We start from the raw sequence: 24,788 nt of genomic DNA, 5'->3' as shown, positions 1-24,788 counted from the left end.
ATACCAAAGCGCGGATCTTCAGACGCCATTAGACTGGATAACCCGTCACCCGCTGATACCCGGTAGATACAAGGATTATTGATCTTCTTTCTTGATATCAAAGTGAAACGAATCTCCGTGTGGTATCAGATCAGGGCCAGTTCAAGGAAAACAAAGGAACTATCAGTCTAAGGTAAATACCCAGACAGTGTGTGTAGATGGCAATGGCTGTGCGTCAAACACATGGCTCTGGGACGGCAACAGGGACTGTGTTGGTGGCAACGACGAGGGCCCACAATGCAGTAACCGTACGTACACTACGTTTACGATCCCTGAAGATCCGGGACAGAAAAGGTCTCCAGCAACCCATGCTTGCCGTAAACGTTGACTATGCTTGTCGTAACAGGCGACTAACGGGATCGGGTGGTCAGGCTCGCTTGGTTGATGCATGTCATCGTATCCCAGTTACGTAGATCGATGGTCATAATGTCAATAACTGGATTGTCAGGCCCAGACTCGATTATTTACAGTGCACACAAGTTGGTTGATTGGTTGGTTGGTTGTTTTGTGTCGCACTCAGCGATATTCCAGCTATATGACGGCGGTCTGTAAATCATCGAGTCTGGACCAGACAATCCAGTGATTGATATCATGGGCATCGATCCACGCAATTGGGATCGATGGCATCGATCAAACCAAGTCAGCGAGCCTGACCACCCGATCCCGTTAGTCGCCTCTTAGGACAAGCATAGTCGCCTTTTACGGCAAGCAGGGGTTGCTGAAGACCTGTTCTACCTCGTCTCAGGGGAGGAGGGAGGTCGACTGCATTGGCTTTGGTACATACATATATACCTAGTGTTATGGGTTGCTGAAGACCTATTTTACCTCGGATGTTCATGGGTCACTGCACACAAGTATATTGTTTCCAAGCTACATCGTTGATGTGCATTAAATATATATGAAATATTCATCATTGTGTTTCCAAGAGACACAAACAGATCTTGCCCCAGAGGTTGTGAAGGCAAAATATTATGTCTGATCACAAGGGGGAGAAAAAAATAATATTATCTTCATCACCCAGAGAGACAACTGCCAAAACATTATGTATCTGATTAAGATTTGGGGACGTGAACAAGCAAATATCATTGTTTGTGTATTCGGTTCATGTCAGTGGTATCATAAATGCATCTACATGTATGTATTTCACTGTTTAAATGGCGTAGGCGTACTGTCACTATATGACATACTATGTCAAGGCGATACTTCTGATGGTAGAAGGGGCGGTCGGGTAGCCTAGTGGTTAAAGCGTTCGCTCGTCACGCCGAAGACCTGGGTTCGATTCCCGACATGGGTACAATGTGTGAAGCCCATTTCTGGTGACCCCCGCCGTGATATTGCTGCAATATTGCTAAAAGCGGCGTAAAACCATACTCACTCACTCACTCTGATGGTAGAAGGATGTGTTTACAAAACTGATTTTGAAAAGATTTACATATAACGGCAGTTAACTGCAATTGCTATTAGCCCATCGCCTTGTTTATATATAACCTACACGTGTAGTTCCAGCTCGACTGTTTGCAGTTGATTGACATTATTATAATCGATCAGTTTGCATTCGTATTTTATTCTCAGCTCCATATACAAACGAAGCTGCTGATGAGGTGCTAGAAAGTTAACAGTCACATCATCATCTCATCCTACCGGGTACCCATTCAGTGCTGGGTGATCATAGGCATATTTCAAACAAAGTCACTTGTCAAAGAAGACACCACATGCTACACCATATTCAGAATTAGCATATCGTTTTTAGTTTCCCCCAAATTATCAAAAGCGCCGCCGTGTCACTGGAAAGTCTGTTCTATCTATTGATTGTCTGGGGGCACGGGTGGCCCAGTCGTCTAAGGCGCCGCGATTCGCTGTGCAGAGTTGCGTCCATTGGGCACGCCAGAAACCTATGATTGTGGGTTCGAATCCCGGTTCGCCCCGATTATGTTTCCAGGTTTGTCAGCACCAGCCCGTGCTCGGGGGTTTCACCCAAGTGCTAAACGTCTGAGACCTGCATCACTTCGGGCTTTCCTCCCACATTTATCTGACACGCCGTGATATGACTGGAATACTGTTAAAAGCGGCGTTAAACCCAACTCACTCACTCACTCACTTACTTGATTGTCTGGTCGGGGTTTGATTGTTTACAGGCCTTCGTCGCATGGCAGGTGTACTGTTGTGTGGCGTCAGGCAACAAGATAACACATATGTTTTATTGCCAATTGAGCGAGTAGTGGGTGCTACTGGAAGGGGGGGGGGGGACGACTGGCATGCTTACACCTGTGTCATTTATTTTCAGGGATCAATTCATATTATTTTTACCGATGCTTATCATCTAGCGTTGACGTTGTACATTTACATGCGTATAAGTGTTGGGCAGGGTCGAAGCCCTAGAAACTCAAGTTCAATAAACCAACTTCTCTCACAGATCGACCATGCTCGCCTACAGGGCCCGAGGCGAGTTCAACTAACTGTATTCCAAACATGAATGTGCATTTATTAACGTCCAACATAACAATAATTTTATAAAATAGGAAAACATTATAATTTTTATTATTTAATCTGACAGATTTGCCTGTAATAACATTCATAGTGATCTGCATCTCCGTGTCTAAATACGTTCATTGTTCACAATGTAGTAATCCATTTCTTTCATCAGGGCGGACTACAATCTCATTAAAATCAGATCTTAGCTCTCGCTACCGCTAAACAAAGATCTGAGGACACCCAAGATTATTGCACTTATATAACGACGCATGCACGTATGTGTGTGGCTGCTTTTACTAGTCCGCCCTAATTTCGATTTTATAGTTCCAGCCCACTGAGATACCATACCGCAGTTTAGATACCCCACTCAGACACAGTATACTGACTCCGGGTCGACCAGTGCTTGTTAAGCCCCTTAAAGACAAGCGCCAGACAGGGTAAGCAGTAATTTATATCTTTAACTGCCAGTATGCGGTCTCTTTCAATTCAGCGGTGGTGGAATGTCTTCGTGGAAACATGCAAAGTTAAAGACCGATCGGAATAATAGGAAATGCCACACACACACCCCTCCCCTCACACCTCTACACAACATACCCTTCGCCACCATACACACCTACTTTACACGACTCTAACACACCTTATCCTACTCTACCATACGCATTCTACCCTACAAACCTACCTTACCTTTCTCTACACACCCTACCCTACTCTACAACACACAACCTACCCTACTCTACAATACACACCCTAACATACACATCTACCTTACCCTACTCTACCCTACTCTACCATACACAACACTCTCTCTCTCTCGCTCTCTCTTGCTCTCTCTCTCGCTCTCTCTCTCTCTCTCTCTCTCGCTCTCGCTCTCCCCCTCTCTCTCTCTCTCTCTCTCTCTCTCTCTCTCTCTCTCTCTCTCTCTCTCTAATCCCCTACCCCCACCCCAAGTGTATTCTGGTGATTTCACTGGATTGCCAGATCGAGACTCGATTATGTTCAGACAGCCGTCATATAGCTGGAATATTGCTGAGTGCTAGGTTAAACAACAAATAAACAAAATGATGATAATGCCAACTAGATAAGATAAAAGAACACGCTGGGTGCCGAGTTAAAAAGTCACATTAAAGAAATTTCCAAATATGTACAATGTTTTCTTCCGTATGATATCACTACCGGTGACCTACTTTTTCAAAATGGGGTGTTCACTGACGTTCAAGTACGCGTCATTTTAAGAGGATAGTTTTCTGTGATTGATGGATCGTACATAAATGTGTCATGTAAGTAATCGGAAACAATCAGAAATCTGCCTACTTTTATTTGTTTTATGTTTTCTAGTGCGTGATGTAATTTGAATTTTATTCGACTTCGAAGTGAGGGTTGAAGAAGAGGGACATATATGACAACTTATCAATGTAATTCGTGTTTTTTTGTGTTGACTATTGAGTAATTATTGTTTAACTCTACATTGGCAATTGGTAATTGGTAGTCGTAAATGTTGCTAAAGATAACATGCATCAAGCAAAAGTCAGTGTGTCTGACTACCCAATCTTGTTAGCCTCATCTTATGACAACCATGGCATGTTGAAGACTAATTCTAACCCGGATCTTCACAGGCTCTAGGCTTTCAATGTGTTTGAATTTTCTCATGCAAAATCTAAATGTCAGAAGGTTTGCCTTAGCCTTTAATGTGACAATGTGAAGCTCACTGCTTTTAGTCTTGAAAAGAATATATCCTCTAATGGTGCAAAATGTTTTTCTCTTGTGTAAAGCTTCAAAAAGGGACATATGCAGACATGGAGGGATTTCAAATATTAAAGCTATTACCTCACTAAAAAAACCCCAAAAAAAACAAACCCTTATCAATGACTTACAATCAGGAAAGTGGTCCGTCACAATCTGACTTCAGGTCATCACCATGGAGTAGTCTGGAGTTTGATCTCACACAACACACTCAGGCGCAGTGGTGGCTCAACATAACACCACTGCCACAGGCTAATTTGCATATCACGTGACCGGTCTTTTCTCTTGTTTGTAAACAAACGCGCTTTTTCAGAAATCAGTATAGAACGGACTAATGCAAGTATTTGGGGGCTTTACATATTGTTTTGCATAATTATATAGATATGCTACTACAACTGCGACAGTGAGTTGCTTTACAATATATACTCTTCAAAAAAAGAAACTTGACATAGATGTAAAACCACATTTTGCCAAATATCTTAAATAATTAAATTAAATGAGAACCAAATAAGTCAAACAGAAACATGATGTGTCTATAAGTCGCGTAAACACATGCAAAGCACATAAACGTAGCGTTTGGGGATCAATTTTACAGCTTCATCCAAACGCAACCGCCTGTAAAAAACGTGCAGCACATGATCCTGCATTTAGGCATGCAGGCCCCCCTGCTGTATGGGTATAAAAATCCATTTCAACGGCTGTTCATACAGTCCTTATAACGGCAGTAGAGGCGGTGACAGAATGCTAAGACTGAATGCAGCTCAACGGAACAACGCCATTCGGAGATTACAAGCTGGAGCAACTCAGCAAGAAGTGGCCAGGCACTTTGGCGTATTCAGACAGACAATCTCCGCACTGTGGACCCGATACAACAACACCAACAGAGTTGACGACAGACCAAGGTCAGGAAGACCAAGGGTAACAACCCAAGCACAAGATCGATACATCCGGCTGCGACACCTCCGAGACCGCACTACCACAGCCACGTCTACAACCACACAGATCCTGGGGCACGCAGAATATCAGATCAAACGGTACGCAACAGACTGAGGGAGGCTGGACTTTTTGTACGAAGACCTGTTCGACGTCATGTATTGACCCCACGTCATCTGGCGGACCGTCTGCTTTGGTGCCAGCAGAGGGTTAGATGGGCACGTGGAAAGTGGAGAAATGTACCGTTTACTGACGAGTCCCGTTTCCTCCTCATACGTGCTGATGGGCGCGCACGTGTCTACAGACGTCGGGGTGAACGTTACGCCCCCAACTGTGTGCAGCAGGTTGTCCCATTTGGCGGCAGGAGTGTCATGGTATGGGCCTGAATTCATCACGGTGGTAGGACGCCTCTCGTGCATGTGGCAGGTGCATTGACAGGTGTGCGTTACAGAGACTTGATCCTACAGCCTTACGTTCTTCCTCACGTCAACGTTCATGGCGGACAGTTCCAGCAGGACAACGCTCGACCGCATATTGCACGTGTTTGTCAGGACTTCTTACAGCACAACCACATCCAGACATTACCTTGGCCAGCCCGATCACCAGATTTGTGCATCTGTGGGACGAGTTGGATCGACGCGTTCGCAGAAGGAATCCACTGCCCCAAACACTTCCGGCGCTTCTTGATGCACTTCAGCATGAATGGCAGCACATCCAACAGCTTGTTATTGACAACTTGAATGCATCTATGGGTCGTCGGTGTCAAGCGGTGATTGATGCACGTGGTGGGCACAACCGATACTGACATTTTCTGTACCCCTGTGACATTAACTGTATCGGGTACGGGTGTCTGTCTAGGTGACACGATTAATGTTTTGAACATTGCGTACATTGATCTTCAAACAGTGTTTCAATTATGGTTTCTGTGTCCTATTTTGAAACAATCGCATTATATTACATTTTGAAAGTCAGTGTCAAGTTTCTTTTTTTGAAGAGTATATATTTATACATCAAAGTGACCGTATCACTAGCTTTCCGTTGGGCTTCGAAGACAGCACGTGGAGCCGTACAACCAATGTAAACAACGGATAAGTACGCAAAAACAAGTAGATTTTCACGTATCAGGATACTTTCTTAATGAACCGTAACCATTCTTTGACATTTGTTTATGAAAATGTGTAGACTTGTCAAACATGAAACGGATGAAAATCATATCCAATATCTTGAATGGACTGTGAAAGATGTGACGAATCGTCACATGGCGCTGGCCTGTGGCAGAGGTACTATGCTGGCTGGCTGCCGGCCGCATGGAACTCTGGGTAGGTGAGTGCTCACACATATGTTTGATACCAGGTGTGTAAGAAACACCATTCCTTGTTTTAGCCCCTCGTAAAGTCTGTGTCCGAGTTCCCACATTTGTTATGAAATCTGCTTTATGGCCCGACATCACAGTCACTGGCTCATGTTTACTATTTGTTCGTTTGTTTGTTTATTTGTTTGTTGTTTAACGCCGCACTCAGCAATATTCCAGCTATATGACGGCGGTCTCTAAATAATCGAGTCGGGACCAGACAATCCAGTGGTTAACATCATGAGCATCTATCCACGCAATTGGGATCGATGACATGCAACAACCAAGTCAGCGAGCCTGACCCCCTGATCCCGTTAGTTGCCTCTTACGACAAGCATTGTCGCCTCTTACGGCAAGCATGGGTTGCTGAAGACCTATTCCACGCCGGATGTTCACGGGTCTCGTGTTTCCTGCATTGATGGCTTGTTGCTCTCTCGAGATGGCTTGTAGAACTCCATGCTTGACAACTTTGCCGTTGTTGCCACAGTGATGTGTTTCTATGTCACACCGCGGGTGATTATCTTTGTTCAGTCATGACCCATAAAGGACTGATATGATGAAAAGTTCATGTCTCCATTCAAGCCACCAAGCGTATTCAGGTCATTTCGTGTCTACAACCATTGTACCTGGTCTCACGAATATGGCTGTCCAAATAATAGAATTAGGGCTGGGACCACTTCACTATAGGGGTTGCCTCGTTCACTGTAAGTGGGAGAGACTAGTGACACAAAAAAATGCCCGACAAACGGGGTGCAATATTTACAACCGCGCCGACACAGGATACTCGTGAAGAATCAAGTCAAACTTTCGAATCCACTTATATCCCATGCCATCGACGCGTCTGTAAAGGATGCGGCGTTTCAACGCTTGCCATTTACCTGTCAGTGTAATGTTGGTTTGGTCACATCCCTCAATAACACAACGTGATGTACCCTGTGAAGTTCAGTGAGTTGTTATCAGAACATCACGACACCGTGGACTAAAGGTAATCTGCATTGTGGTATGTTAAATGTGCAAGTTTATGCATATATCGTGTAAGTTCTATTATGCTGGAAGTGACGTATATTTTTTTACTGATGTTCCGTGGACGGTGTTGGTGTTGCTCAGATGGATGACATTTATTGAATTACTGCGGTGAAAAATACTGAAGCAGCTGCAAAGATTCGATACTTAAAGGTAGACAGTGAGTACTCTATCCAGACGCTGCTTAATCACAGAGCGAGGATTGCATTAATGTTGTCATTTTAACCGTCATGGATTGTTCGCTGGATGTTAGACCTAACTAGCATTTTTAACACTAGTGTCGTGTACAGAATGGTAACTCCTTTGTGACGTATTCATGACATATGTCTCAGGACCGCCTCCGTGGTCTAGTGGTAGAGCGTCCGCCCGGAGAGCGGAAGGTCCGGGGTTCGATCCCCGGCCCCGTAATACCAAAAGACGTTAAGAGATGGTACTTCTTGTTACCCTGTCTGGCGCTCGGCATTAAGGGGCTAAAACAAGGACTGGTCGGCTCGGAGTCAGTATACTGTGTCTGAGTGGGGTATTCATGTTAAACTGCAGCATGGTATCTCAGTGAGCTAGCACTATAAATCGGCATCAGTCCGGACTAGTACAAACAGCCACACAAACACACACACACGTACATGTACGTCGCTATATAAGTGCAATAATCTTGGACGCGATGTTAAACCCCATTTCACCTCAGTTGATACTTAATGAATGGTTTATTAAAAACCATAGATCGATATTTTACTCACGATTTCATTTGAATCGTTTATTTGGATTTTTGACGATTTCAAGCTTTTTATCTACAATGTATATGTCCCTTACAATCCTATAACAGTCAGTGTATTAGGTTTACCATGCATCATATATGTAAGAGCGTGCCTCGCGATATTTTGTTATTGATTAAAGGCATACATTAATAGTTGCACCCCGACTTAACTATGTTTATTATGTGAATGTGTAAATGGATTTAACGACACTTAAACCAGGGCCCACTGGCACAAAGCCATGTTAACGCTAAGATCATCCTAAGCCTATGTTAAAGTATGGGAGTTACGATCATCTGAGCGCTAAGATCGCTTTGTGCAAGTGGACCCAGTGATTCAGTGATATTAATGCCAGTCAGTTGATTGTGGGACCTTTTGAAGATATGGGTTAGAATTGGTCTTCAGCTCCGGAGACGACTAACGGGATCGGGTGGTCACGACAGGCTGGATGACTTGGTTGATGCCTGTCCCTATATCCCAATTGCGCAAATCGATGATGCGCATGATGTCGATCACTGGATTGTCTGGTCCAGACTCGATTATTTACATACTGCCATCATATAGCTGGAATATTGTTGTGTGCAGCGTTAAAACAAAAAACAAACAAAGGTTTATGTGGAAGGAAATCAGGTATTTTTACCACGTCGGAGAAACCAACGACTATATATATGGCGTGCATAGAAAAATCAAGGTTCATAATCATTGAGAATAAAGAATTCAAACCAACTTCGGTGGATCTTGTATCGCCGATAGCGCATTTCGTAACTGAATGATTGGGCCACTATAGTGTCTCCTGTTGGTAGAAAATAAAGGCACTTAAAATACGTGGCATTAATGTCTGGTTTGAATCACTATATACATGTCATTTGAACACTCACTGGTACACAAATTGATGTTGCTTTAAATACTTGGTAAATATCAAATGGCGTGCTTGTTTAAACATTACTTTGCTGTAATAGAATTACATAAAGCGAGACCCGTGAAGATCCGGGGTAGAATAGGTCTTCAGCAACCCATGCTTGCCGTAAAAGGCGACTAGACTTGTCGTAAGAGGCGACTAACGGGATCGGGTGGCCAGGCTCGCTGACTTGGTTGATGCATGTCATCGATCCCAATTGCCTGGATCGACGCTCGTGATATCAATCTCTGGATTGTCTGGTCCAGACTCGATTATTTACAGACCGCCGTCATACAGCTGGAATATTGCCGAGCGCGGCGTGAACAACAAACCAACCAACCAACCAATTGACGCATTGGCTATCGACAAATCTCTCGCACAAGTCAGCTCGAATGCTGGCGTGATCAGCTGTGCTAGTGCGATATGGTAAGGCTTATTTACAACTAATATATCTATAATAAAAGACCATTCATGGACTACGTTAGACTACCTGGTGAGCCTCCGTATATAGACTTAGTAGCACGGCACATATCAACTTACACATTCATATCATATCATCGCTACATCGTTAGGCTAGCGACAACGCCAGGAGAAACCCAATTTCCCTTGAAATCGTCCTGATTAACAAATGTCCGGGTTAATAAATTACCCCTTTTTTTGTAGCTAAACGTTCCCAATAGTAACGGATCGGAATAAGGGAATTATATGCTTTCATTATAATCATCATTGCAGTATTGACATCTATATATGTAGAGGAGTATATATTAAACAAATCAACACAGCCTGACAACATACATTCAAGGAGAAAACAACTATACTTGGAAATCATAAAATATGCATATACTGCAGTTGGTTTGAATGATTTCGTTCATCAATTCCTAACTCATCGCCTTTGTGGGAGTATATATTCAGCCGACCTCGGGATGCATTTGAATTCGGTCAACAATGACGGTAATATTGCTCGGTAACGAAAGACCATGACAATACCCTAGCTGGGAAAATCTATACCACGTCACATGCCGTTCAGTTGATGGTGGCGGCGGGCAGACGACTGGCGCAGTCTGTAACAAATAAGGTAGGCTTGTGTTAAGGAATGTTGTTAGAGACGGGACATGTTTTGTGTGTAGCATTAAACACGCTTCCGAGGTTTTGGTTGAAAATATTAACACGAGGGAGAGGGGCGAGAATGTTGTCCTAGGGTCGCGGTTCTACATATATGTATATACCAAGTGGCAGGTTAGAGCGGCTCACTACCATTCAAGGCTTACAGCATGAGCGACGACGAAAGGATCTTTATCACCCAGTCAGTTTTCAAGAATATTGATTGCGATGACAACCAAATCCGATTAGGAGTGTTTTATCCAACTTATGACCTTGTAAATACAAGTTATACAAGAAAACAAATAAGAAAACTTCAGGATACCTTTTAGTGAAACAATGAGTGTGTCGCGGTAGAACTCTTGACCCCAGCAATGATAACTCACCGGATGCCTATTGTTTAATTCCTATTCTTTGAATGACATGGTTATATACTTGTTATAAGTGCTGCTCAATAAACAGTGTTTTGTGTTTATATTCTAATTGGTATTTCCGCTATCCAAAGTGTGCAGTGAGGCGGTCTCATTCTTGATGGTAATTTTGGACACAAATGCGAAGTTTCATTAAACGAACAAAGACCACTCGCATTTTTCGCATTTAATTTACGCTCGCGTTAATTTCAAGATTAACAGTACTGATGTGTGTATTGTGAGGTTCAACACGTGTATTAAGAATACCATTTCTCGGAAGATATAACACCAAGTTACACACTGATTTTACTACTGTTTTCGAGGAGAAAATCTTAAAATGGATTAAACTGCGAAAGTTTAATGTTTTAGTGTGTTAATACATGTTCATTGATCTTATCTGGGGGCACGGGTGGCCCAGTCGTCTAAGGCGCCGCGATTTGCCGGGCAGAGTTGCGTCCCTTGGGCACGCCAGAAACATATGATTGTGGGTTTGATTCCCAATTCGCCCCGATTATGTTTCTAGGTTTGCAAGAACAATACCCATGCTCGTGGGTTTCACCGAAGTGGTAAACGTCTGAGACCTGCATCTCTTCGGACATTCCTCCCAAATTTAAACTGACATGCCGCAATGTAACTGGAATATCACTCACTCACTTCATTTTCATCATCGCCTTGATAACAGATATGATAGACTAACATATAGTCTCTGAAATGAACATATCGTACAGAAAAAACAGTTGCTCAGTTATCTTAATAAAAATATAATAAAAAGGGAGCAGTGATTCTCTTCATTTTCTGATACTGCAGTAATCTAGACTTGCCAAACATTATAGACTTGCATGGGCTGTAGTTGATATATTTGTATCAGGGTCTGTAAGACAGACTACAGATATGACTGAAACGTTTTTGTGGACGGTACCACTAGGTATACATGCATGTACCAAAGCCAATGCAATCGACCTCCCACCTCCCCTGAGACGGGGTAGACTAGGTCTTCAGCAACCCATGCTTGCCGTAAAAGGCGTCTATGCCCGTCGTACGAGGTGACTAAAGGGATCGGGTGGTCAGGCTAACTGACTTGGTTGATGCATGTCATCGATCCCTATAGCGCGGATCGATATATATGATGTCAATATCCGGATTGTCTGGTCCAGACTCGATTATTTACAAACAGCCGTCACATAGCTGGAATATTGCTGAGCGCGGCGTTAAACAAAAAACAAACAAAGCCAATGCATTCGACCTCCCTCCTCCCCTGGGAAATTCACTCAAGCATCTTCATCCGTGAATTTGCGGCAACTCATAGGTGAGGTGTAATGGGGTTTAACGTCGCGTCCTAGGTTATTGCACTTATATAGCGACGTGTCTGTCTGTCTGCTTCTACCAGTCCGGACTAATGCCGATTATTGTTGTTGCATTGAGTGTTTAAGAGGTCGCCTTCTGCCTTTGGGACTCCTGTGTGTGAGTAGGGTACACATATCTATTGTGAGTTTGGTATTCACAAACTTTCTGTTTTTGTATTGATATGATTTCTTTTTTCTTATATTGATATAATTTCATTTTTATCCTTGGCTGCTCTGTTTATATACGTTCGAGTAGCTGTCCATCACTCAGAAATAGAGTTAGTTTGGCCTTCGCTATTGCATCTCTTGGCTTTAGGAGATCTATGACAGATAGCGGATCTAACCGCAATTCTTGTTTTAACCTAGCCCGGGCTGGGGCATGGTCTTGACATTCTAGTAACACGTGAGCAATGGTTTCAGCCTGATTGCAAGATGAACAAACATTGTCATTGTGCTTTTTGTGACCGAGTCTGAGGTGTGAGATGGCAATTTCAATTTTCCTTTCATTTGAGTATGAGTTTGGCTTTTGTTGGACCTTGGGTTTAATTTTGTATAGCCTTCTGCCGATCTTACTTGCGTCCCATTGGGCTTGCCATCTTTCTGCTATGGAGGCTTTGATTTCGCTTTTTATCTCTAGTTTACTAAAGGGAATAGGCTGTATATCCGCTTTGTCTAGAGCTAGCTTCGCCAGTTTGGTCCGATAGTTTTGTATATCCAAACCGAGGGGTAGCGTCTTCTCTGACTTATAAACCATCAAAAGGGTTTAATTTAAACAAAAAATCAAATTTACATTTGGCGCGTTATAACGAGACAATTGTAAAGCCTGTTCGTGTATACGACTGTAGGCGAAGGCAGTCGCTGCAAGAGAATATACCACGTGGCAGGTTAGAGCGGGTCTCTACCATTTAAGGCCTTCAGCATGATCGACGACGAAAGGATTTTTATCCCCCAGTCAACGGACGTGCATGCTCGCACTCGCGCGTGTGTTTGTGTGTGTGTGCTTCAACCAGTCCGGACTAATGCCGATTTTATAGTGCTAGCACACTGAGATACCATGCCGCAGTTTTAACATGAATACCCCATTCCTTGTTTAAAAAACCTTAATGCCGAGCGCTTGGCAGGGACAGAACTAGTACCATCATTTGATATGACGCGGCCGGGGATTGAACCCCGGACCTTCCGGTCTCCGGGCTGACGCTCTACCACTACACCACAGAGGCAGTCCATTTTACGTCGGAACAAAATCCACGACCTTATCATTAAATAAGAATCTTTTTAATCACCTTTTATGTTGATATGAGGACAGTTTCTATATGAAAGTAAAGGGATGATTATTCATACGAGTAACTTCCTTTAGATAACTTAGGGAATGGGGTTTAACGCCGCTTTGAACAGTATTCAAGTTATATCGCGGCGTGTCAGCTTAATGTGGGAGGAAAGCCCGAAGTGATGCAGGTTTCAGACGTTTACCACTTCGGTGAAACCCACGAGCACGGGTATGGTGTTGACAAACCTAGAAACATAATTGGGGCGAACCGGGATTCGAACCCACAATCATATGTTTCTGGCGTGCCCAAGGGACGCAATTCTGCACAGCGAATCGCGGCGCCTTAGACGACTGGGCCACCCGTGCCCCCAGATAAGATCAATGAACATGTATTAACACTGCTTCCTTGTTCTTTATTCCTTCTGCTTGAGTGTATTTTATTAAATCTGCATCACCGTCTGCAGTATTTACTGCATTAACGGTATTTCCACGCTCGTTGGCGCTGTCGAGATTGCTGTATAACTCAAAGCTTCACAGGTTTATCTCATCCATTATTCATGAAGTCACGGTCGGTTTATGTCTTTGCGGAAAATGGGACCTGGGATAGACATTGAGGAAGTTTAATGCCGAATACAACAGATCAAGAAAAGTTGAAATCTCAACGCCTGGTACACAAACATCCCTAGCCTATTTTACTCTGTGTGGTTTTATCCACAGAACGTTAAAGGGCAAGTTCACACGGAAATGAACCTATTTTTCTTGTACTTTTTCCACATTAAAAGTGTTAACCTAGAAGTGTCATAGACAAAAATATAAAAATATCACAATTAATCAACATAATTTTCGCATTAAAGCTATTTATATTTTTCACATTTACCAAGTGTTCTATTTCCATAACAAAAACACCATGGCTTATGCCCCTTGCAATATGACGTCATTGGTGCCAATTGATAAACATTATGACGTCATCATGCTTTGTTAGAGCCGCTTCACGTGGTGTAGGTACAGGTGTGTAATTCTTGCGTCTCAGATGCCAGCTAGCATAGTGTTATGCTGAGTCACCACTGCGCCGGAGTGTGTCGTAGGCCATGTTGTTTTACCGCAAACTGGTACTTGATATCTTTTGCGTTGAGAATAGACAGGGACCCAGTTGAATTGGCACCAATTACGTCATAATCTAAGGGGGATAACTCAGGCCTGTTTAGCTCGCAAAACGAAGGCCTGATAACGGCATATCATTTTCACTATTGTGAGCTTCCTACTTTCACTGTGAAAAAATGAGTGTATATTTTCAAACACAGATACTAACTAATTCTAAAATTGCGTTTTGTTTAGAAAACGAAAGAAAGTAACTTTTGCGTGTACACTTCCCCTTTAAAGCAATCTATGAAAATCTATACCACGTCACATGCCATTCAGTTGATGGTGGCGGCGTGAAGACAGACTGTTACAAATAAGGTAGGCTTGTGTTTAGGATTGTTGTTAAACATGTTTTAAGTGTAGGAGTAAACATGCCTCCGAGGTTTTGCTTGAAATGTAAACACGAAGGAGGGGGCTTTCCCGACTCCCAAGTGTTTACATCTTCAGCCCAAACCGAGGGGTAGTGTCTTCCCTGACTTGTAAACCTTTAAAAGAGTTTAATTTCAACAAAAAATCCAATTTACATTTAGCGCGTTATAACGAGACAATTGTAAAGCATGTTCGTGTATACGACTGTTGGCGAAGGCAGTCGTGAATGAGAATATACCACGTGTCAGGTTAGAGCGGGCCACGACCATTGAAGGCCCACGGCATGAGCGACGACGAAAGGATCTTTATCCTGTTTGCAAAACTGGCCTCAGACCATAATTCATTTCCTTCTTTGCTATGTACAGTGATATGACAGCCCACCATGATTATTATCAGTCGTAGGCTGTTTTCCTGTTGCATGCTGACCAACCTGCCACTTGTCACTTGTCACGCAAGTCCCGAGTCGAAACACACAGAGGGGCCTTCAACTTGGGGTCAAGACAGAATTCCTTAACCAAAAATGGGCAACAGACTACAATGTCTAATCTTCATTTAAGCTGTCACAAGTCAAAAAAATGTCACAGACTGAACAGTCCATTTAAACAGGGCACTATATTCTCCTATTTTCCTTCAGGTTCATGGTAAAAATAGGCGGGGGGGGGGGGGGGGGGGGGGGGGGGGGGGACTGTGGTCTCAGGCCAACACCCTCGCTTGACCTCGGAAAGACATTGAGGAAGTTTAATGCTGAATACAACAGAACAAGGAAAGGTAAATTCTCTACGCCTAGTACACAAACGTCCCTATTTTACTCTGTGCGGTTTTATCAACAGACCATTCAAGCCATCAGTATGCAAAGAATGCCCACATCATGGCTGACAGCGGAATGTTTGAAAGCGTTGCAAACCTTTCTTTGGTATTAATGGGAGATTTCTTATACATACACAAAACATTGGAATCAGAGGCATAGGAAAGTGGAGGAGATTTACCATGTGCTACCATGGATTAAGCAGTGCACAGCAAAGGAACACGAACGAAATGCTTCAAGAAGATATTTCACTTCGGGTTCGGGAAATGTGGCTTGAGCATGTTAACTGAGGAGATTTACCATGTGCTACCATGGATTAAGCAGTGCACAGCAAAGGAACACGAACGAAATGCTTCAAGAAGATATTTCACTTCGGGTTCGGGAAATGTGGCTTGAGCATGTTAACTGAGGAGATTTACCATGTGCTACCATGGATTTAGCAGTGAACAGCAAAGGAACACGAACGAAATGCTTCAAGAAGATATTTCACTTCGGGTTCGGGAAATGTGGCTTGAGCATGTTAACTGAGGAGATTTACCATGTGCTACCATGGATTTAGCAGTGAACAGCAAAGGAACACGAACGAAATGCTTCAAGAAGATATTTCACTTCGGGTTCGGGAAATGTGGCTTGAGCAGAACGTCATGTCATACTGCACGTTCGACAGTCCTCACCCTTATCACATTTAGGCGGCATTCAGAACTTTCCTGCAGGTGCCAGAACCATTCGCTATAATCACACTGTCTGTGTACACCGAAAATGCCACTTCTCATCCTCGATTATCCATTGTATTATTTATTTATTATATATATTACGGTACATACCATTGACCATTCGCTTCTACAGCTTTTTTGTGTGAGGTCACTATTTTCATCCATCACCATCATCAGTTACTTCCCGTAAAATATATACACATACATGTGTACAGTAAACTACGGTTACAACGAACTCAAGAGGACCACTAAGTTTAGTTCGTTATAACCGTAGTTTATCAGCATATATATAAAAAATGTACGGCAAATCACCGGGATCAAAACAGATTTCGTATTTATAATTTGATTGAAAGCCAATTTTCCCTTTGAGCCATTCGAATGGAACATATGACAGAATGGGAATAGAATAGATAATACACTACACGACATAATAGAGGATGGACATGCATTAGGCCATTGTTGCATGACGTTACGCATCGTCTAGTGAGTTAGTCAGTTGTTGGCGACACTTCCCTATTAGTAGTCAGGGTCACATTTACCCCTGTTGTATTCTTTTCTGAATAATAGTTTTGGGGTCCAAATGTACCACCAAATCCCTATCTCAAAGATGAACCATAATCCTTAATACTATCAAGGAAGGGCTTTCTTTATATTCACAGAATGTATTGAGGATAAGTGGAATTCAAAACCACGTCAAGGATTTGCTTGAATGTTTGCAGAGAACCAAAACAACCAAGTTCAATTCTGTCAACACATTTCATTTTTCAATTGTGTACACCGCTATTCCATTCAGCAAACTTGAAGGAAAACTTCATTCCAAGATCCGGGGGACATTTTTTACTAAACGTTTTGACCATGGATTCATATTTATCTTCAATGGTTCGGGGCAAATTGCTAAAAATGAAAACAAATACTGTATTCGACGTAATAAGCTCCCCGCTGTAATATGCGCCCATTGCGATATTTGCTAATATATTGGCTAGTGAACAATCCCAATTAGCACCCCTTCCGATTGATCAATGTACACTTATTTATTCGTGTATAATACGCACTCGTGTGTTTTATGCACCCTTAATTATGGGCAATTAAGTTTTGGAAAATATATCTGTCGTGTATAATACGCAGACTTTTCTTTTGTATCATTTCAGGCTGTCAGCATAAACCACGAAATTTACGATCTTTCAACTCTGTTTTCTTTCTCACCAAAATTATATTTTAATAAGAGCCCCCTATTTCTAATTTTGAGAGCGCCCTGAGCGCTTATTGCGTCGAATACGGTACCATCTGATGTTTCCCGAGGAAGTGAGGAAATCCAACATTTTACACTTTTTACATTTTTGACTTCCTCGTTGATAACATTCATGTAAACTTTGGGAGTGAGATAGTTGTAGCAAGAAGTAGCCATTTCCAATCATGGCACCAGTTGGCTCCCCTTCTTGCTGATCCGCTCTTCATGCATATGAATCAGAATTTCTGTTCGGATTGACAAAGTCAAAACAAGGTAATTTTGCCATGACGTTACACTTTTAGCTTCATGTATATCGATGATCTGATATCGTGCAGCAACAATCAAATAGCCTATTCTCTTCCACCGATGTACCGACCTTGGCTAGTAGTAAAGCACCCAGTGAGACCGCCCCTTCCGTTTCACATTCACTATGCATAAAGATTCAGGGTGACAACACACTCTCCACAAGACTATGTGACGGGAGGGATGACTTCACTACGAATATTTCAAAGAACTTAAGTCCTCAGTAAAGCTTTAAAAACGTTGTTTTTTTAGACATGTCGAGGACAAATATGGCGTACCAGAGACAAAAAAGTCAGGCAATTCCCTATTTTGACTTGTATCGTATGTCCCCATGTTTTTCAGGGAAACAATTGACTTGCCTTTGACAAAGGTGGGGCAGGATACGCTCACCTTTTCACGAACACGGGATATCATTACTGTTTGATAGTTATTCATAAACACTTGATCATGATATAGTCGGATCGTACAATCGATTATCCTTCTGTTAGAGATTTCTTATAAATATGAAAAGGGTTTTGTCGTTTTTATCAGCATTCGTTGTTATTTGTTTTTATAATGTTGCTTCAGAACTATCCAAGTGTAAAAGACAAATTCTATCCTTTTAGAGGGCATTCAACATGGCTTCTGCAAACGAATTTCCCCTGATACGTTGCCTCATATTGGAAATCACCGTACAGAACGGACATGAAGCCTACTTCTCCCGAGTTGATAACACCATATATAAAAATACTTACCCGTTTTCATAAAATCCTCAAAGACGAAATGAAGAAAGCATATATAGTTTTTGTTTGTTTATTTGTTGTTTAACGCCTACATGTATATACCAGTACATGAACTTATTACGGCGGTCTGTCAATAATACAGTCTGGACCAGACAATCCAGTAATTGACATCACGAGCATCTATCTATGCAATTGGGATACGATGACAAAATCAGTCAATGCTCCTACGACAAGCATGGGGTGCTAATGACGCGAGGCGGTTTTGTTTGGGAAATAACTAAACATACATGTTATGATTATATGATGTTTAGTTAACGTACATAAATTGCCTATTTTGTAGATGACACGCAAGAAAAAGATCGTGAAACCAAATGCTCATTCAGCGGAGAACGGACTGACGCCATTCAAAGATCAGACACGACATGTAGTAAAAAATAAGAGCATACACCGTGTGTTCAAAACATTACTTCTCCTCTGCATTATCTTCATCTGCCTACTTGGTACAAGCATGTTCCCCCTAACAGTAAAATATTACTTGCCATCTCCACTCACCGGAAGTTGCCCGAGTGTCATGTCGGAGATGACAAAGGGGGCATGGATTACCCGCCCTTTGGCTCAAAACGAGTCTAAACAAATCCACGACTTTCTAATCGTAGCTCGATCTCACTATGGGGTCTCCGCTAGCATGGAACGACCGGACAAGCGATGTGGGGATGTTGGGTTTGACGGACTTAAAAGTCACCCTGCGCTCAAGTTTCGAGCATTGTGTGATCCGCTCGGAAAGATCCCATGCTGTTACAACAATCAGTGTGTTGCTCGAAGTGAAGAAGATTGCTCCTGTCCAACATGTTTTGATATGAGGCAGCAGATTCATACTGAATATGCAACATGGAAGCCTCGAGACGACCGGTGTCCGGTCAAAACCCTCGCAGCCTCGTCATCCTGCGAACTCCTGTCTGGATCTGAGTTATATTTCATGGGTGACTCCTATTTGCGACAGATGTATACAATGATTGTGATGCATTTGACAAACAACTATGAGGACTCGACTATCCGACCGAATGAATCATCACGTAAGTACACGTATACCTTTAATAGTGTGTGTCTGAATTTGCATATTATCTAGTAAATAGCCTACTTTCAGATTACTAGAAAAGTCACGAGACCCGTGAAGATTCCGTGGTAGAATAGGTCTTCAGCAACCCATGCTTGCCGTAAAAGGCGAGTACGCTTGCCGTAAAAGGCGACTAACGGGATCGGGTGGTCAGGCTCGCTGACTTGGTTGATACATGTCATCGATCCCAATTGCGTGGATCGATGCTCATGCTGTCAATCACTGGATTGTGTGGTCCAGACTCGATTATTTACAGACCGCCGTCATATAGCTGGAATATTGCTGAGTGCGGCGTTAAACAACAAACAAACAAAAAACAAAAAAAACTCACGAAGATATTGACATAAAATCTTTTCAGCACGTACATACATTTATTCATACATTCATTCATACATACACGCACGCGCGCATTCACGCATGCACGCACGCACATACATACCCGTGAAGATCCGGGTTATAACAAGTCTTCAGCAACCCATTCTTGCCGTAAAAGGCGACTATGCTTGTCGTAAGAGGCGACTAACGGGATCGGGTAGTTCGGCTCGCTGACTTGCTTGATGCATGTCTTCGTATCCCAATTGCGTGGCTCGATGCTCATGATATCAATCACTGATTTGTCTGTCCAGACTCGATTATTTACAGACCGCCGTCATATAGCTGGAATATGGCGGAATGCGGCGTAAAACAACACACAAACAGAACAAACATAAATACATGCTCTCTTTTGTAGCCCACCTTGATCTACCTATAGCTCTGTTTGAACTGACCATAATTCACTTGACCATTTCAGGAAAACGGAAGATGTACAAAGGGCTGTTCCAGTTTCTTAACTACGGCCTGACGACGAACAAACGAGTGTGTGAAGGTCGCACTCTCTTAAAACACATAGAAGTGAATTTACCAAGTCACGCAGGGACTGTATTGCCTTTAATTAACAGCCTGCGTTCTAGGAACAGGTCTATCATTTTATTAGGTCAAGGTATTCATGGTGGGTATAATAAAGAAGACGCATGGGAACATCTTCTGAAACCAATTGCAAAGATCTATAATCAAACCAAGCAGGAATGGCCGAAGTTTGTGTGGGTGAGTCCACATGCTCATGGGTTACTGAAGATTCCAAGAACCTATGACCAAAGTGACGAGAAACTGCGGCTGTATAACGAATACATCAATAATAGACTGAGAGAGTTAAATGTTGAAGTGTTTGACACATTTCCTTTTACGAACGGTGTGATGGCGTATGACGGCGCGCACTATGGAATCGGGGTGAACATGCTGAAGATACAGATTGTGTATAACTATATTGAAGAACTTCTCAAGAAGGGAGCGTGGTAAATGGTGGCGCGCACTATGGAATCGGAGTGAACATGCTGGAGATACAGATTGTGTATAACTCTACAGAGGAACTTCACATGACAGAAGGAGGGGGTATGACTTGCATATCTAGGGCGAGCTTAAAGGTAGGGGTGATGGAGGGGGTATGACTGGCATATCTAGGGCGAGCTTAAAGGTAGGGGTGGTGGAGGTGGTATGACTGGCATATCTTGGGTTATCTTAAAGGATTAGCTGTTTTATGGACATGACGTCAGAGTTGGTACGGTTAGGCTAGTAATCAGCTGTTATTAGAGGTGGAATGCTTGCAGTAATTCCCATTCATTGTGACGATGTGGTATAGCCGACCACAGCTGCAACAAAGAATATTTTGGTGCTGGTCATTTACGTCAAGCTTCCAAGATGGGCTTGGCAGGTAATCATGGATGATGAGTGATCCTCACATGAAAGATATACACACTCTTCGGGTTCGATTCCCGATATGGGTACAATGTGTGAAGCCCATTTCTGGTGCCCGCCGCCGTGATATTGCTGGAATAGTGCTATAAGCGGCGTAAAACCATACTCACTTACTCACTCACTCACTCACTCTTGTCCCATGATGTAAACAGTCTAACAAGCTACTGGAAAATTCTTCACGGTGCCCTCGACAGTCTAGCGGCACCAGAACATTACAGAATATTCTGCATGAGTCCACGGTATACCAGAAGTTTACATATCACACTACCATCTAAATATAATAACTTCCTGACGACTGCTTACATTAAATAGTACTGACGACAAATACAATGCAATGAGCGTCTACCGAATCTTAACAGAAACGGGGGCACGGGTAGCCCAGTCGTCTAAGGCGCCGCGATTCGCTGTTCAGATTTGGGTCCCTTGGGCACGCCTATGAAACCTATGATTGTGGGTTCGAATCCCGGTTCGCCCAGATCATGTTTCTAGGTTTGTCAGCACCATACCAGTGCTCGTGGGTTTCACCGAAGTGGTAAACGTCTGAGACCAGCATCACTTCGGGCTTTCCTCCCACATTAAGCTGACACGCCGCGATATAACTGGAATACTGATAAAAGCGGCGTTAAACTCAACTCACTCACTCACTCACTTAACAAAAACAATGTAACACTGTTACAATCATTGTTGAACATTGTGTATTTTAATATATTTTTATTTATATATATATTTGCTAATTGTTAATTAATGTTAATATATTGATCCTGTTATTGTTGACAAAGATATCCTGTTCTTTCTTCAGTTGATGGATTTCAAACTGTGACACTATGTCCGGTTAATCGAAACCCCAAGGTCCGCCACAGGGGGATAACAGGCACATCGAGGGGTGAGCTTAAAGGTAGGGGTGGGTGAAGGGGTATGACTGGCACAACTAAGGGTGAGTTCAAAGAAAGGGGTGCAGGGTTTGCTCATCCCTCTCTTTCAGACAGCAAACGTAAGACGTTCTGTCAGATACTTGCCATATCCAGCGTCTCACCGAGGCCGTGGGGTGGTGGGATTCCCACGGTCAGAATCAGGACCCATATCTCAATCATTTCGCAAATGACTTCATATCTTCATATCCAAACGTTGAGGACGGGTGCTGATTTCTTTTACAAAAGATTTCATTATCTGTGTCAAAGCTGTGATAGAAGTATCCTTTATTGAGTTGAATGGAAATTGTAATATTTATCAGTTTAATCAGACTGTCATTCACTGTCTTTTTCATTGACCTTATCACTGACTTTCTCAATAGAACCAAACTGAATGTATTTTAAATTTTATGTATTCTTGAAATAATGTACAACGATGAACTACTTTATGTAACTATAGATGTGTGCCTGACCGTGCGGTACTTTCGATGACGATAACTGGCTCAGTTTGTCAATGGGAAAATACGTCTTTAGTTTTGATACTCTCTCTCTCTCTCTCTCTCTCTCTCTCTCTCTCTCTCTCTCTCTCTCTCTCTCTCTCTCTTCGCAATATGACAGATCTATTGATATATTATATTGGTTAACAAAGTTCACTTTAAAAGAAACCGATTAATTTTTTTAGCGCATTAGCCCATAGCTCAGTTAAACATTTCAGTCAGTAGTACTGTCAACTTTTATTTTGGGAATGTTTCAGAACAAATATAATTATCACGAAATAATTGTCGATAACCTTTTATCAGTCTAATTGGTTTACGGTCTAAAACTTTTTTTTCAAAGGTCAAAACTATCGAATATAGTAATATAAATTTATTGTTATTATATATAGCGTATACTGGTAGACTTATCACTGGTTGAACTATAGTCCTATACCAGTAGGGATATATGGAACAGCAGATGATAAGCGCTGAGTCAGTGAGTGAGTTGGGTTTAACGCCGCTTTTAACAGTATTCCAGTTATATCGCGGCGTGTAGAATAATGTGGGAGGAAATCCCGAAGTGATGCAGGTCTCAGACGTTTACCACTTCAGTGAAACCCACGAGCACGGGTGTGGTGGTCAGGGTGTGGTGCTGACAAACCTAGAAACATAATCGGGGCGAACCGGGACTCGAACCCACAATCATAGGTTTCTGGCGCGCCCAAGGGACGCAACTCTGCCCAGCGAATCGCGGCGCCTTAGACGACTGGGCCACCCGTGCCTCGGATGAACGCTGAACGGATGAGGGGTTACGATCAGCGCCGTATATACACGATCCTGTCAGCACATTACTCTCTAGACGTGACGGTTAAATAAATAATTTCAAGAAAAAAAAAATCCATAAAAAATAAATAAGAAGTAGTCCTCTGTTCCTCAATGCTATTCTGGAAGGAACAAAACGTATGTTTCCAGGAAATCAGCTCCAAACGTGTCACCCACCCACACCCAACCTAACTCCAGCGTCGCACTGGTAAAGTTCCGCACGTGAATCAGGATCCTATTGTTGTGTGTTCGAATCTAACATTTGCCCATATCGGTTTCTAATGGGTTTGACCAAGGTGGGAGACGTCTAAGACCAACATCACATTGGCTATATATGCACGTGATAGGTGAGGTTCAAACAACCAATATAAACACGGGATAGAAAGAGCCCCACATAACCAATATATGCCCGTGATAGAAAGATCTTCGCATTACAAATATATGCACGTGATAGGTGAGCCCACTTGACCAATAAAAAGAGATCCAAATAACCAATACGTGCACGTGATAGAAAGAGATCCACATAACCAATACATGCACGTGATAGAAAGAGCCCCACATAACCAATATATGCCCGTGATAGAAAGATCTTCGCATTACAAATATATGCACGTGATAGGTGAGCCCACTTGACCAATAAAAAGAGATCCAAATAACCAATACGTGCACGTGATAGAAAGAGATCCACATAACCAATACATGCACGTGATAGAAAGAGATCCACATAACCAATATATGCACGTGATAGAAAGAGATCCACAAGACCAATACATGCACGTTGTGTTGTTTGCTTGTGTGTTGGTTAACATTCAGCAATATTCTAGCTTTATGACGGCGATCTATAAATAATCGAAAATGGACCAGACATTCCAGTGATTGATATCACGAGCATCGATATACGCATTTGGGATACGATGACATGGTTTGGTTTAAACATATTTTATCCCTTTCAATCTGAATAAAATATATTTGAACCAAACCATCGACAGAGTCAGCGATCCTGACCACCCGATACCGTTAGACGCTTCTTACGACAAGCATGGGTTGCTGAAGACCAATTCTAGCCCGAAT

General features: G+C 42.6%; 1 protein-coding gene across 7 annotated transcripts; it reads left to right on the top strand.

Annotated features, from left to right (window-relative positions):
• On the top strand, positions 1-21,903 carry LOC124114476. 7 transcript variants are annotated; one of them, XM_046475053.2, is made up of 3 exons: positions 1-172; positions 18,947-19,679; positions 20,511-21,903. In XM_046475053.2, exons 2-3 carry the CDS (start codon positions 18,947-18,949, stop codon positions 21,053-21,055), a joined length of 1,278 nt encoding a protein of 425 aa, XP_046331009.1. In that variant the 5' UTR covers positions 1-172; the 3' UTR covers positions 21,056-21,903. The 7 variants fall into 7 exon arrangements, with proteins under 7 accessions (XP_046331009.1, XP_046331007.1, XP_046331011.1 ...); XM_046475051.2 differs by having other exon boundaries at positions 159-287; XM_046475055.2 differs by lacking the exon at positions 1-172 and adding an exon at positions 2,834-2,948.
• The last annotated feature ends 2,885 nt before the right edge of the window (positions 21,904-24,788 follow it).

The sequence above is a fragment of the Haliotis rufescens genome, unplaced genomic scaffold (assembly GCF_023055435.1).
Source record: "Haliotis rufescens isolate VD_foot unplaced genomic scaffold, xgHalRufe1.0.p SCAF_2, whole genome shotgun sequence".
Taxonomy (NCBI): Eukaryota; Metazoa; Mollusca; class Gastropoda; order Lepetellida; family Haliotidae; genus Haliotis; species Haliotis rufescens.
The sequence above is the reverse complement of the archived record's forward strand: the minus strand, read 5'-3'. Positions and strand labels throughout refer to the sequence as shown.

Excerpts from the sequence above, each read along its gene's own strand:
- LOC124114476 (XM_046475051.2), top strand. The coding sequence starts at position 198 with ATGGCAATGGCTGTGCGTCAAACACATGGCTCTGGGACGGCAACAGGG. Across the intron at positions 288-18,946 it reads GGGCCCACAATGCAGTAACC|ATGACACGCAAGAAAAAGAT; the intron begins GTACGTACACTA and ends CCTATTTTGTAG. Across the intron at positions 19,680-20,510 it reads CCGACCGAATGAATCATCAC|GAAAACGGAAGATGTACAAA; the intron begins GTAAGTACACGT and ends TGACCATTTCAG.